At 38.9% G+C, this 16,174-nt stretch overlaps 1 protein-coding gene across 1 annotated transcript in view; it reads left to right on the top strand.

Annotated features, from left to right (window-relative positions):
- Positions 1-16,174, top strand: part of LOC124776007 (zinc finger SWIM domain-containing protein 8 homolog) — a 511,151-nt gene that overhangs the window by 483,430 nt on the left and 11,547 nt on the right. The window contains exons 21-24 of the mRNA XM_047250851.1: positions 2,052-2,387; positions 7,033-7,369; positions 11,236-11,410; positions 14,165-14,314. Of these exons, the coding sequence (XP_047106807.1) occupies positions 2,052-2,387; positions 7,033-7,369; positions 11,236-11,410; positions 14,165-14,314 (998 nt within the window). The remainder of the gene's footprint in view (positions 1-2,051; positions 2,388-7,032; positions 7,370-11,235; positions 11,411-14,164; positions 14,315-16,174) is intronic.

The raw sequence follows: 16,174 nt of genomic DNA, 5'->3' as shown, positions 1-16,174 counted from the left end.
ACATTGTCAAATGTCAGTTTGTAAGATAAAACAGTAGTTCAGTAGCAGGCACAGTCAGAATGCCAGACTAGACAAGATACCTGATCATGGCTGAAGCAGGTAGTTCCCTTTTTAAATTTAAATAATTTAAATAAAAGGAATTTTAACAATCGAACATCTCCATCACCTCTGATGTGTCATGCTTTCCAAGATTTGATGATGAGCCTAAATATTATGACCACTTGCTTTATAGCATGTTGCTCCATCTTTGAAACTGAATATTACAGCACATGTGATTAGTAGGGTTTAGACAAATACTGGGTAGGTTTCTGCAGGTCTCTATAAACAGGTGGAGCAATTGCCATAAATTATAAGCAGTCAGTTGGTGGGTGCAGACCTGGTATCTTATATCATCCCAGACGTATTCTATCTAGTTCAGACTGGACAAATTTGGTGGACAGGACATCAGCACAAGTTCACTGTCATGCTCCTAAAGTCACTGTGGCACTTTATTGGCCTTCTGACATGGACAGTTATCCTATGGGAAGATTCTGTCGCCATTGAGGAAGAAATCAAGCGTGAAAAGATGCAGGTGGTCTGCAATAATGATCAAGTAGTCCACAGCTGACACATTGCTTTCGATTACTGCCCCCACTGGCCAATATCTGTGACACAGAGTATGTTTCATGCAGTCATTCGCCTAGATCATGACGTACTCTGGCACGACCATTGACCTCATTTGAGAAGCCCATTTCCAAAAGGTACCAAATCCATAAAATCTAATTTAAGAGGCGAGGGAAAAAAAGTTTTACAACCACATTACCATCAAAATACATTTTGTTATTATATTCCGATAGATGTTGAGACACATTACACAAAGTATGTTTGTTTAATTGTTATCACATAAATAAAAATGGATTCCGTACCTATTGGAAGATGATTTGTTAAGTTTGGTAACTGTTGTTCTGGAGTTCCGGATGGTGATTCACAGTATTCATCTTAGATATCAGATTCCATAATTTAATTAAAAACCCACAATGAATAAAGTGCCAGATACCTCTGGAGAACATACAGTGTTGTGTAAACAAATATCAGTCACATTGTGTGTGACGTCATTACCGAGAAGAGCAACAATTAGCTGCCAGGATTTGGTACTTCTTGGAAAGGAAATAAGATTGGATTTGGTACTCCTTGCCATGAACAGTAAGTCTTAAGGGAAAATATATAATGGGTATTGTACATTTTGGCATACATAAAAGTTCTTATTACATAGCTAATGGTTCTAAGTAGTGCCGCCACCTATTATCTCATTTAGCAATTTTTCAGATTTGGTACCATTTGGAAACAAGTTTCTCATATAACAACAAAGGTAATGTGTCTGACAGGGCAATACATTTCACATTGATCCATGGTTCAGCTTCAGTGATTCCGTGCAGACTACAATTGTTGTTGTTGTTGTTGTTGTTGTTGTCATCATCATCATCATCAACATGGAAACACATAGGGGGTCCTGGGAACATACAACAGTTATCTGCTGTGGAGCTACATGTTGAACAGTGCACACAGAATGGTGTGCTCCGAAACAGTTAAAAGTGCAGTGGTACCATATTCCATTGTCATATCTACCAGAGATCACCACCTATCCCGCTTTACAGAGCAAGCAGACCTCTGCCCTCACCACAGGATACAGAGGTCGAACAGCTGACACCCTGTTGTCCATTTGTGGTTTCATTGTCCTTCAACCACCTTACATAAAGTCTCATGACAGCATCACACAAACAGCTGATTAGCTTTTTCTTTTCTAAGTGCTTGTTCCCAGGTACTGTGCCACAGCAGTCTGCCCTTTGTCAAAGTGGCTTACATCACTGGATTCCCCATTTGCAGCCTGTACTGTCACTTGAATGATATACACCATCAATCCCTGGGCTGCTGTTACAGTTACCTTATCGCGTCACGTCCCAGCGAGGACACCTGGCAGCATTTGGTCTCACAGCGGAGAGTGGTCATAATGTTTTGGCTCGTCAGTGTGTATACAGACCGGTGCATACGTTTACAGTTTTCTGTATCTGAAGGTAACCAATGGCGGAGCAGCGGTGATGGTAGCGAGTGCGCCACAGCACCAGCACCAGCCACAGCCGCTGCCACATGCGCAGCAGCAACAGCAGCAGCAGGCGCAACACCAGCAACAGGCACAGCACCAACAGCAACAAGCGGCGCAGCCACCTGCCACCCAGGCGCATGGCGTTCAGGTCCTGCTGGCCGGGGCCCCAACGCCAGCCGCAATGGCGGTTGCTGCTGCGCCCCAACAGCCGCAGCAGCAGATGCAGCTGCCACAGCAGCAGCCGGCCATGATGCCCGTGCAGCAAGTCGTCAGACCTGCACCGTCCCCACCGCAGCAGCCTCAGCAGGTTTTTCTGGCATGATATTGTTTCATTTTTTTAAAAATATCTATTAGTTTTAATCATATTTATAGATTCTATGCTTTCACTGTGAGTGAAAAATAAAATGGAGAGTATTTGAGGCAGTGTATGGGTGATGGTATGTTGCTTAGTAATTGTTTGTAATTGGCATACAAGTGCAACTGGTAATGCTGAATTGTGGTACTATGAGGAATGTTTTTTACTTACATGTTTATTTTTTTAAATCTCTCTTTACAGTCTTTCAGTTAGTCTCCCTGCTTCTGTGTGACTGAATCCCAATATCTCAGAAACTCTATTATTCCATCCAGGACACCACTTCTGTTCATCTGTCGAATGGCTCGGGTAATGGTAGTAGAAAAGTCTCCCAGAGAAAGATGACAACATTCACACATAGGGTTTTTCAACTTTGGGAATACGTTTTGGTGGACTCTTGTCCGGCCTGTAGAGAAGCCGTGGCAACACTTCCCATCTGTATTCACGCAGTTTTTGGGCTACAGCATTGCCAATATGCGGGCGAGCATTGTTGCAGAGAATGAGTGATGTAGTCTCGAGCAACTGAGTTCAGATTTTGTGCATTTTCTGTGCAGGTTTTGCATGAAGTAAGATCATACACTGTTGTGGCACTTGTTCCACATCAGTCATGATGATTTCTTTGTGATCATAAGCAAAAATCATCATTTGCTTGAGCTTTGATATAGAGCGTGTCAAAATTTTTCTGTACCATGATTTCATCTCCCGTTCAGTGTACCTAATCCATGTTTCATTAATAACGGCAATTTGACACAAGAATCTTTGACCTCCACGGTTGAATTGCTTGAGAAATGTTCCATTATCCAGATGTTTCTGCTTCTCTTCAGCAGTCTAACAATGTGGGACTGCAGAAATTTTCCTCTTCTTCAAATCATTTGTCAGAGTATTGAATAATGATGTTGAGGGAATTCAGATTGCTTCAAAGAATTCCTCACAAGTCGCACTGTGATCCTCAAGAGTATCTGTCACAAGTTTCACTCTTTGTATATCGACTGATTTTTTTTTTCCTTCCGGGTCATGGATTATCATCTATGCTCATATGATCACCATGAAAACAATTAACCTAATGTAAAACTTAAATATGGTTCATTGTAAACTCACCTAAAACTTCACTTAACACACTATGGATATCAGTCATGTTTTTACTGCTTGAAGTTTCAGTCTAGATGTATGACCTGTGGTCTTCATCTAAGAACCTTGCGGGGTCTGTTTCTGCCTGTGGCCAATTTTATGTTACAGTAAACAGCGGGGGGGGGGGGGAATGTGTGCTTCTTTGTCAAGCTCCCAATTATGTCTGATGTAATTTTCATTGTTGTTGCATCAAACAGTCTACAGCTATACCAACTAGTGCATTATTTAAGAAATGCCCCTCATGTTAAATCAGAGATTTCTGCTCTATTGGGCGGAGAAATGTAACGGTGCACAAAAAAAGAGAGAAAATGTCGAGGGTAGGTGTGCAAATGAAAGTCTTTAGTGGTAAGTCAGTGCAGTAAAGTTTCCTGGGATTTGCAGACCACGTCAGTTTGCTGGGTATTCTCAATGTGTTGGAAGATGTACACTCTTATCCCCTCGTCAGGGGAACTGCCAGTGTCTCCAGAGACAGTGGGCAAAACCCCACCATTATTTGTCAAATGTATTTTGACTACCTTGTGAATAATGCTGTCCACAGAAACAACTTGCTACACAGTTAATAGACATATGCTGGAAATGGAATGTTAGCTCCTCAGTTAATGCCTAGTCACGACATATTCTTGTGCAAATCTTATGTACATTCATAGGCACAAGCTTGTCTGTTCGATCTAATACTTCTCCTATAATTAAAACGAAAGACTACAAGTCATATTAAAAATCATGTGATTTATGGTGGACACACTCGGAAACAAAGTTAATGTTGTCCTGGAACTGAACTTTATATTCTCTCTCTCTCTCTCTCTCTCTCTCTCTCTCTCTCTCTCTCTTGCTTTTTATTTTTCATGTTATTTATGGTTTTTATTTTCAGTATTAGTCCATTACTTTCTAAATGGATGTTCCAAGGCTTCTACAAATTGGATTTAAGCAACTAAATTCATATGAAGAACTGAGAACTATAAAAGTATATCATTAAAACTTAATTTTTTCATAAAGCAGCTTTAAAATGGGTCTTACCTTGAAGTTAGTATTTGCTGAAATATTAAATGGTTATGGGTCCTTCCAAGTGTTAACTTACTTAACTTATAGAAGCCTGTGTACCTACTTCAGCTGTACCCTTCATCGTTTTCAGCTGATTCCATGATACTCTCTAAGTCGTCATAGAATAAATAAAAAGCAAAACATATGCTGCTAGTATCTGTAAGTGAATGATAATGACAGTATTGTGTTAGGCTGCTTTGCATGGGTGCTCTCGCACTTATGTACAAATTATTTTTTCCAGGATGTATTTTCTTGTTGAAAGCTTCATGTGACTGCTGTGTGGCAAAGTTTTGAAACGCCAGTAACACTGTATATTGTATACCTTATTATTAAATCTGTTTTGTGCATCTGTATGTTTTTATGTAATTTATTTCTTAAATAATGTTGCCATCTTCAGAAGCTTCATTTTACTGCAAATTCAGCATAGCACTTTGTTTGCTGCTGTGCTCTTTTTTTTTCCTTTATTTGTATTGCCTGATGCAACTTTAGGGCATAGGTGGTTATTTTATATGATGTGTATAATACCTGCTGAGACTGCCAACAAGTTATTTCTCTTTCATACATTATTTGACACTATACCCTTCATTATATGCAATTGTACCTGCTGATAAGGCATAAGGCGTTCAAATTGTATACCGTATTTACTCAAATCTAAGCCGCACTCGAATCTAAGCCGCACCTGAAATTTGAGACTCGAAATTCAAGGGGAGAGAAAAGTTTTAGGTCGCACCTCCAAATCGAAACAAAGTTCGTCTAGTTGTAATATGAGACACAATTTAGGTCGAATGAATGACGATACAGCTGCAGTAGTTTGGTTCGAGTCGTAAGCTTAGCAGTTACGGTTTACCAGGTAGCCATTGCTACGCGTCACGCGCTCCGTCCATATTTATACGGATATCCTTCCTTTTTCACGTGCTTCATCTGGTTTGAATTGATTGCTTATTTTTCTTTGATCTGATAAGTGCCGTTCTCTTTGTTATAGGTGTTTACGTCACTCCAAGCTGAAAATGCATTACTGCACTGTGTCATGCATTGTTTGTCGCATTCTGATAGTGCGTGTTTACGGCCTGTCGCCGCTCGTGGCGTGGCTTGCTTTTGTGCGCGCTACCGCCGCTTACAAATAAAAAATAGAGAGGTGTCGTCTCATTAGCGAAACATTTGTTGGTACTTACACTACTGCTTTCTTTGATAATGATCAACAAGAACCAAATAACAGAGTGCGTATGATAGATGATGTTCTGAACGAAATTTTAGCGAAAATTTTTCTCCGTTCCAAAATCTTTGCAGGCGCCTCTTTAGTTCATTACATTTTGCACAGAAATTAGAGTCATCTTAGATTTAAAAATCTAGTCAGTTGCCGTGCTTCATTTCTGACTGTATCACTATCAGGCATAAGAATAATACGAATATAAACATGACATGATATGTATATTCTTCCCCGTTTGCTGTTGTCTCACTCTAGTTTCGTAGTTTATTAGGCAGACAGGATTTAAATGAGATAGTAGCAAACACGAAACAATACATGGCAAAATGTTTATATTCGTATTAATCTTATGGCGAAGATAATACTACATGTGATTCACAATTCATAAAAGCTCCTATTAGCAACCATCTCTTCTCACAGGTAGGAAAAAATTCAGAACGTAGAGTTGGCCATATTGACAAACATCCCAAACAGTCTTGCCAGTCGGATTTTCGTAGTACATTGAAATGCTGCTACATTCAAAGATCAACAATGCAGAATTTGTATTTACTTCGTTGGATAATGTACCAAGAAGTAGTGGTCGAAACTCTGGGCGGAGGAAAAAGGCTCGTCTTCCACTTTTTTTTTTTAATTTATTTACTGACGCAGAGATTTTGGTGCCAGTATGTATCTTTGTGCCTGCAAAGCATGCCTGTGTGGCGCTACATATATTCGACGGCAGAAGTTAGTTGTGGCGGCACCCACCAACATTTTTCAGAACTCCCGCTTGCTTTGCACTCGATTCTAAGCCACAGGCGGTTTTTTGGATTACAAAAACCGGAAAAAAAGTGCGGCTTAGATTCGAGTAAATACGGTACTTGGAAAAATTTAGTAATAACTTTTTTGAAACATTAACACACGTATGGTGCTACAAATGTTACTATTATACTCATATTAAGGAATCATGTAAAAGTTTTATCTAGTTCTTGAATTTGTCAGACTCATTATTGAAAGCGTAAAGATATAAAATGTTCTGAATTATGGTTACTCATATTATATACAGTACATAAATGGAAAGAAAAACAATCTTTTTAGCTGTCATATAATTGTGGGCCACTGACAGCTTTATGTTCCTTTATTTATTTATTTATTTGTAGTTATTGCTCTCAAACAAATGTTTGGCTCCAACATAGCATTTGTAACAACAGCACTTAGGGTCATTCAGTAAAACAAAAAATGGTGCTCCCATAGGTACACAGGCAACAACAGCAACAGCAGCAGCAGCAGCAGCAGCAGCAACAACAACAACAACAACAACAACAACAACAACAGCAGCAGCAGCAGCAACAGCAGCAGCAGCAGCAACAACAACAACAGCAGCAGCAACAACAGCCTCAACAACAGCCTCAGCAACAACAGTACTCACAGGTGCAGTTGCGCTACCTTTTGGCAGCATACCGGGTGGGTATGCTGGCGCTAGAAACACTAGCACGGCGAGTTCACGATGACCGACCGCAAGCAAAGTATGCTCGCAACCCTCCGTATGGTGAGGATGTCAAGTGGCTGCTTGGTATTGCCAAGAAACTGGGTAAGTTCATCTTGCCATTGAAATTGTTTCAGTATCTCTTGTTCAAAATATGGAAAAAAAACATGTTACAATAATTGTAATCATTGCGTGCATTGTACCATATTTCAGATTCCATTTTTTTAGTTTTCACAATAAGTTGTAATGTAAGTTAAGAACAGATACAAATATCAAGTCTCAGTGATTTTTCACAATTTAATAAAAAATGTTCATTATTTCACCTACAAATTATTGTGCACGAGTCTCATTCTATACTACTCGAGAGACAGCAGGGGGGGGGGGGGGAAGGGGGGGGGAGAGAGAGAGAGAGAGAGAGAGAGAGAGAGAGAGAGAGAGAGAGAAATAAAAGTACATGTGCAATGACATAGTTCATGAGGGTGCATGAAATAATACTCCAGTACATGCAGGACAGTAAATAAGAGGATTGTAGTTATGCTGTTTGCACAAAAATTGCACGTTGGGAAAGATTAACAACAGATTTTACCATCTGGTCACGGAAGTAGCTTTAGTCTCTTATTTGATTACTTTAATGCTCACTAAAAATTCAAAGCAAAATTTACGTGTTATCTGTTTGCTGCTGTTTTGTTCTAATGTAGAACATAACAGAATTGTTGTATAAAATAAGTACTGTTTCATCCAGGAATTTCAGTTGTTGTATTAATTTTCATTGCTGGTATAATTTCTCTGAATAAAGCTTTTCTAAAAACATATTTTCCTGTATGTGTAGTTTCCTAGGACAGGGCAAAAATAATAATTCATCAACCAAATATTATGATAATGGTTTTTTTCCCACCACTCCCAGAAACCGCCCATGAAGGATGCTGTTTAACCCTGCTGTTCTGTTCACTTTTACTTGACATATATACTGTTCGGGTCAATATGACCCGACATATCAAAATGCTTTAGAAACATAAATTTTGGTACAGTTTTAGCTATCGACATTGTTGTTCTATTCCAGTACCTTGTTAGTAATAATAATAATAATAATAATAATAATAATAATGGTAATAATAATAATAATAACAATGCATACAACTTTATTGAGGGATATTTTTCATTTAAATATGCACATAAATTTGAAACAACAGACAGTTTCCATTACAGGCATTCAACTTAGAAAGCACTACAGTTTTTCCATACTTCTATTCTTATTGTTGACAGTTTAGACGTAAGTATTGACATTTTCTAACAACAGACAGTTGTCATTACAGATATTCATCTTAGAGCACACTACAGTACAGAACACACTACAGTTTTTTTATTACATTCCAACATAGAAAGCACTACAACTTTAGAATCCTCTCTTCTTACTGATTGTAGTTTAGGCACAAGTATTCACATAAATTTGAAACAACAGAATTTTCAATACAATCATCTTATAAAATACTACAGTTCTTTTCTTACTGCTTGCACTGTGGACACAAGTAGGTTACATGTTTCTTGCAAATATGTTTACTACATTTTCCACACACCATGTTTGTTTTATTGTCATTACTTGATGGACAGAACTTACAGCGTGCACGTTTTGTAGATTTTCTTGTTGTTACCGATTCTGACACACCACCCACATCATTCGGGTTTTGGATGCTTGTGACCATTCTCAAAGAATCTTCTGTTCTTGGGAAATGCGTTCTTGATGCAATATGTTCTTTTATCAGTGACTTTCCAAGTTCCTCCAAGAATATTCTCCTTCTAGTCAATTTGCTTGCATTCCAATTAGGGTCAACCGAAATCCACAAAACGTATGCATTATAAGCAGAAACATCAAGAATATTGTAGAAAACTATCATTGGCCACCTATTACTTTTTCGTTTGCATGTATATGTACCTAATAACTGATCAAGCGTGTCTACAGCACCTTTGGTTGAATTATAGTCCAAAATCATTTTTGGCTTCTTATCAGCCCTGTCACTGATTTCCGCATCATGGTGGAGAGTGCTCATAAGTACAACATTCTTGTGTCTCTTAGGAATATAATTAACCACAGTAGTGTCATTTGTGAAGTAAAATGAAGAGCTGTGTACCTCCTTGTTGGTCATTTTGTGTGGAAGCTCCGGCTTATTTTTCCGTATAGTTCCCAACATAGTCAATTTCCTTTTCAGAAGCAGCTGCCCCAAATTGTACGACGTAAAAAAGTTGTCACACGTGATATTCTGACCACGTAACTCAGAAGTGAGATCAGATACCACCCTCATTCCCTGATTTCTTTCTGGTGCCGCTCCACTCACCTTTCCTGTATAAATTTGGGCTTTCAGTACGTATGAAGTTTTGCTGTCACACATGGTCCATATTTTGATCCCATATTTTGCCGGTTTACTTGGGATATACTGCTTGAATGGACAGCGACCTCTAAATGCTACTAACTGCTCGTCAACAGTAACATTTTCTCCTGGATTATACAGTTTAGGAAGGACCTCTACCCACTTCTCCCAAATACTACGAATTGCGGCAAGTTTGTCAGTACGTCGTCTTTCCTCTCTAGTAGATTTCTTGTCAAATCGCAGGACACGTGATATCTTACAGAATGTTTCATGAGACATGGTTGCTCGAAATATGTTTCGCCCAGTATCTTTATCCCACAAACTTTTTGTAGACTCCCCATGAGATCGATATACACCCGCTAGGAGTAAGAGTCCTAAGTATGCATGGAAAACAGAACCATCAATATCTGTCCACTGTTCACCATAAACTCGCTGCCCTTCAATATTTGTCATCTCTATTATTTCATTTTGAAGCGCTGTGTGAAATACTGCTTCAAATGAACATTTTACATCAGATATTCTGCTGACTGCATACCTGGTAACTCCTGGGGTACTCTTGATGATGTTCGAAGCTGGTAGGCGACCATGTTGTGCTGGTGGATGCAACTGCCATTCTATATTCCCATTTTTAGAAAGAAAAGTCTCTACACTATTTTGTATGGGCTGTGGACTGTCGTAACTGTCATCGGAACACTCGCTTTCAGATGCATTGCTGATGTGATCTTCAAACTCAGAAAGTGATCCTTCATCTGGTGAGGCATTTACTATTTCTTCCAACTCACGATCATTCAATGGTCTCATCGCCATGGTGTCACAAGTCAAACTGGGCAGAAACAAAGCATTCCAATTATTGAGAACTGCCAATTATTATTTCCTGGGGAAAGCAACAAACAAGCCCATTGTTGTGAACGCATGGAGCTTTAGGTGATTGTTGAGAGTAAGTTGGAATGATGCAGTCACTATTCCCACACAACACAACAAAAATAATTTTCGCCATTTCCAGATTTTAGAAATAAATACGAGTTACACTAAACATATTTGTGTCGGGTCATTATGACCCGAACATTACATATGCAACTATTACAGTTGAAGCCCAAACTTCTTAAACTTTTTTAAAACCTTTTAAAACACATGCTGCTCATCCATTTTCAGACAAAGTCACAAAGTTTCATAAATATATATTGGTATTTACATAATGTAAAATAACGTTCATATTCGTTTCGGGTCATATAGACCCGAACAGAACAGCAGGGTTAAAAGACTACCATATCTCAAAATTTCTTTAGTTGTCCCAAATATGTAATTGAATTGGACAGTCATGTTTACTCGTTCTACTTTCTAATACCCTCCCTCCCCTCCCCCCTCCTCATCGACTGTGTCTTCAGCTATACTTTATTTCATTTCACTTGGGGTGGGCGGGCAGCAAAAGCACAGTTGACGCTTACGCAATTCTGCATTCCTGTGTTTGTATTACTGAGAAAGGAATTAGCTAATCCTACCTATCTCCTCTTTTCATGATTTCCGTGGAAACAGTAATTTTTCCAGTATACTTAAGTCTTGCTTCATTGTTACAGACTTTATTCTGAGTATTATTTCTTTCTGTTTCAGGAACACAATACTTACACCAGTTTTGTATATGTGCCGTGAATAGTATTGTCAGTCCATTTGTACTGCACGATGTGGCCTTGGAGGCTGCACATTATCTTGCTCGTAACAACCCGAGCCTCATAATGCAGCATTTACGTTCTGCACTTACTCCGCTTGTCCAGAAGTGCCAACAGATGTAAGTACTTGTTAAGTTGTTAACTCCTAATATATCTGTATAGACTTTCCTTTTATAGAAATTGTTTAGTACATTTGTGACAGCTGAGGTGCCTCATAAAAGCTGTAGATACGACTGGTTCTGTTAATTAGGTGATATCAATTACCGGAGTGTACACACTATTTGATAAAATGTATCCAGATATCCCTATGCAATGCAAAATCGAGCACTAAATGTCAGGAGAGAGTCACACTGTGGAGGGCTGGGTTTTCTGTACAGGAGCAGTAACAGTAGACTGGGTCAGTCATGTGAGCACACTGCCTTCAAACATGACTAGTCATTGGATGTCACCTGAGTAAGAAATCCATCAGGGACATTTCAACCCTTCTAAAGCTGCCAAGTCAACTATTGGTGAAGTGATTGTGAAGTGGAAATGCAAAGGAACAGCCACAGCTAAACCAAGACATGTCAGTTCTCCTCTAATAACATACAGGAACAATCAAGCAGTGCAGAGGATGGTTATAAAAAAAAGGGATTGAAATCTTTGGAATAAGTCACATGTGATTTCCAAAGTGCTATGAGCAGTCCAGCTAGCACATTGGCTGTGCATAGGGAGCTAAAAAGATTGGTTTGCAATTGTCGAGCAACACCGTACAGGCCATACATTTCTGTAGTCAATGCTAAACGATGCTCAAAATAGTGTAAACAGTGAATGATTGGAAACAAGTGAATTGGAGTGATGAATCACGCTGTACAGGTACTGTGGCAATCCGATGGAAGGGTTTTGAATTGACGAATACATGGAGAACGTTACCTGCAATCATGTGCAGCATCAACACCGAAGTATAGAGGAGGTGGTGTTGCGGTATGGAGGTGTCTTTTATGCTTAGGGTGTGTTCCTCTTATTGTGCTAAAAGAACAGGTTAAATGCGGAAGGATATGAACATATTTTACAACATCATGTACTGTGTACAGTAAAGGAATATTTTGGAAACGATAATTGTATGTATGTACCCTGTCACTGAAGCACAGGTTTATGTACATAATTGTATGTATGTACACTGTCACTGAGGCACTGGTTTGTGGACAATAACAATCCTAAAATGGACTGACCTGCCCAGAGGCACGACCTAAACCCTATGGAACACCTTTTGGATGAGTTATGGCCATGGCGGTATGATAAGGGGAGATGGTGCTAAAGTTTTACACTGTATGTTCCTTTGAAGCCAGTATCACCCCGTTAGATGCGTCAGAAATGAGCAGAGTACTGTTTACAATTGCTGCTTCATGTGCATATGGCAGTTGCTTAAAATAGAAAGTGTTACAGTGCTTTCACGAATAGCACACTATCAGGAAGGCATTTTCAAAAGTTTTTCTGGTCTTAAATGCGTATTTGATCCAGTAAAATTGTACATTTTGCATATTAATATAACTTCCTTTTTGTTATACATTGTGAATAATCAAGAAGAAAGGTATGTGACACAAAAGGGCTGCTTTTGTATTACAACTTCTTTAATATCGACTAATGAAACTGAAGATCGGTCTATGTTGTCTTCCTGGAAGATCGGTCCTATGTTGTCTTCCTGGAAATGCTGAGAATGTGTTTTGCTGTGTTTTGTCAATTTCCACTCTTTCCATCTCTCAGCATTCACCCATGGTGGGGGGTCATCTAGTGGGTAAGTTTAAATTACAATTGCACCTTTGATAATGGATGATTTTTGTAAGTAATTTTTGAAAAGTCTCATATTTTTTGCCCCCTAGCTTTTGCACTGCTTTCAATCCCAAAGTTCTAAAAGCTAGTAGTGATCTGTTGGCTGTGTAAGGAATGTGCCCTTATTTTTACCCCCATTTCTGGAAAATCTTAATGAATTCATTTTTGATGAAATTGTTATAGTACAGAATGAAATATTTACTGTCTCATTACCAGTCCTGTGATCTACTTCCATAACCCTCTGTCAGTCATGGCTGTCACATTGGTACATGTTGAAATTTGCTGTAAATTATTTGTTGACAATTAGCAGTACTGGTGCCTTATCACTAGTAGCTTCCCTTCTCTGAACGATTTCATTGTTGTGTGTTGGTATCAACATGACTGCTCAGTTGTTGAGGTATAAGCTGATTGCTCGGTTTGATACACAGCACCCATTCGCGTTTCATTTGAACGGTTTATTTCTTTGGTAGTCAACATAATTGAATAAGTCATAAAAAGTTAATTTAGAATGTAGAAGCACTTATTTTCTTTTGGATCGTTTACTCATCTGTTCTGGCTGTTTGAGTATAAAGTATCAAAGGGATACATTGCAGCTGATCACATTTTATAGAAACTTTATAAGTATGATGTACTTGACCATCGCAGGCTCCTTAGGGATGTATAACTGCTTCGAACCAAATCATGTTGAAGAAATCCAAAATACATTCTAGAATGAAATTTTCACTCTACAGCGGAGTGTGCGCTGATATGAAACTTCCTGGCAGATTAAAACTGTGTGCCGGACCAAGACTCGAACTCGGGACCTTTGCCTTTCGCGGGCAAGTGCTCTACCAACTGAGCTACCCAAGCACGACTCACGCCCCGTCCTCACAGCTTTACTTCTGCCAGTACCTCGTCTCCTACCTTCCAAACTTTACAGAAGCTTTACTCATGGGGCATATTCACAGGCAAGAAAGTAATGTAGCAGATTTTCACAGAGTGTTGTGAACATTGCCTGTAATCTGTAAGTATCTGAAGGCTTGAAAATCGCTAGCAATGTGAGTATAAATACCTCTCTTTTACAGGTATATTCAATGCATGCATCAGAAACTTTATCATCTGACCGCAAGTGACTATGAAGATTTTGTTAATATTGTTTGCTCTGCAAGAGCTGCATTCCAGATTACACCTGATGGCAATACTCAGTTTAAAGAGTGGTTGCAGTCAATACGAAGGTATGTTTTAAACCGTATCCATGCTTTTTCAGATAATAAACAGTGAAATAAGTAGATCATCAGCATTCATAGTATAATGATATATAGGTACTTCAACTAGAACTGGAACATGATAGCTCAGCTTATGAACTTCTGTTGTTCTTTAGAACAAGCGGACACATATATACCAACACAGCTACATTGTCTTGGCACAGCAAGCCGATTAGCTCTGAATAAGAATGAAAACTCAAAAGTTGATTAATCGTGTCCCAGTTACTGTTTATTTGTGAATTTGAAGCTCAGTGCCTCTGTCTGGCGAGTGGTTATGTTTGCCAATTCTATTGCACACAGGATTTTACAGCATCATGTTAATTTTTGGATGTATGTTTTGTTATTTGGTCTTACCATGGTTGTTGATTGCAGTGTCTTAATTATATGTAAAACTTACCAATTGATTTGTGAAAACAGTACATTTTATGAGTGGAAATATGCTGACAATTTATATTGCAGATCTGTACATGGGTTTAAACTAACTTAATGTTTTTGAACTGTTCTTTTTTCTTAGTCAGTGTTTGTGATTAATTAGTGTAGTGGTTGAATATTTTTATGGCTGCATAATCTGCTTCTTTTTGCAGCAGAACTTGATTAAATTTTGAATAGCAGAGGTAATTGTTATTCATAGAATTATATTTAGAAACACCTCTTCTTTTCAAATTGTAATCTGCTATCAATAAAAAATTTCATAAAGTAGTAAATATATATTCTCTCTCTCTCTCTCTCTCTCTCTCTCTCTCTCTCTCTCTCTCTGTGTGTGTGTGTGTGTGTGTGTGTGTGTGTGTGTGTGTGTGTGTGTGTGTGTGTGTGTGTGTGTGTGTGTGTGTGTGTGGGGGGGGGGGGGGGGGGGGTTTATAGAGGGAGAGGGTGTTCATAAGGTAGTTCACTGTGGACTCCGAACTGGCATTAATTAATGGAAGAATGCAAAGAGGCCCTACTTTTGATACTTCTATCTCCAGGGTTTTACTGTAGACATACTGATTTTATACATGAAATGTGTTTAAAATTGTGAATATGGATAACCATCTGCTGTATAATGGAATGATGACAATGAAAACTTGTACTGGACATAGATTCAAACCCAAATTTCCCACTTATCCCAAGCGGTTTCCTTACACTTTGACTATCCGAGCCTGACTCATGGCCAGACCCAAACTTCCAACATGCTGTCAACCATGTGTCTACACCCTACACTCTTATGTCCATTATGTGTATTGGGAATATGGGAATATACATTATGGATGTATGAACTTAGGTTATAGACACATAGTTGATGACATGTAGAAGTTTGGGTCTGGCAATGAGTTGTGCTTGAATAGTGTAAAGGTAAGGCAGCTGCTTGTGGTAAGTGGGAAATTTGGGTTCTAGGCTTCGTCCAGCGTAATTTTTTGTTTTCATCATTCCCTTATACAGCTGATGATTGTCCCTATTCACAACTGTGAAAACATTTGTTTTTTATTGTAGCTGCTGCAGTGTCTGTTTCTTCAGACATGCATGCATATCCAAAAGGACATGCATCATACTTCTCGACAAAGCAGGCACTGCAGTGTCGTATCCTAGCTTTAAGTCTGTGTGGCACACAGGGCTTGTGTGTGAAGAAGGTTTGTTTCTGTTGAATTTGTTAGTAAACATAATGTAGTTAAGCATTACTAACTGTTGTTATTATGGAAAAGCCGAAATGTGGCTTTATTATTGTTGATACATTCATAATAAAAGCTTCTGTTAATCTGTAATTTGCATGATTAATCATTAACCATAATTTGTCTCCGAAATTAAGAATGTGAAGCTCAGTTGGGGGGGGGGGGGGGGGGGGGTCACTTACTGGAT

The sequence above is a fragment of the Schistocerca piceifrons genome, chromosome 1, assembly GCF_021461385.2.
Source record: "Schistocerca piceifrons isolate TAMUIC-IGC-003096 chromosome 1, iqSchPice1.1, whole genome shotgun sequence".
In the NCBI taxonomy this organism is placed as follows: Eukaryota; Metazoa; Arthropoda; class Insecta; order Orthoptera; family Acrididae; genus Schistocerca; species Schistocerca piceifrons.
Note: the sequence above shows the minus strand (reverse complement) of the source record. Positions and strands in the feature narration are given on the sequence as shown.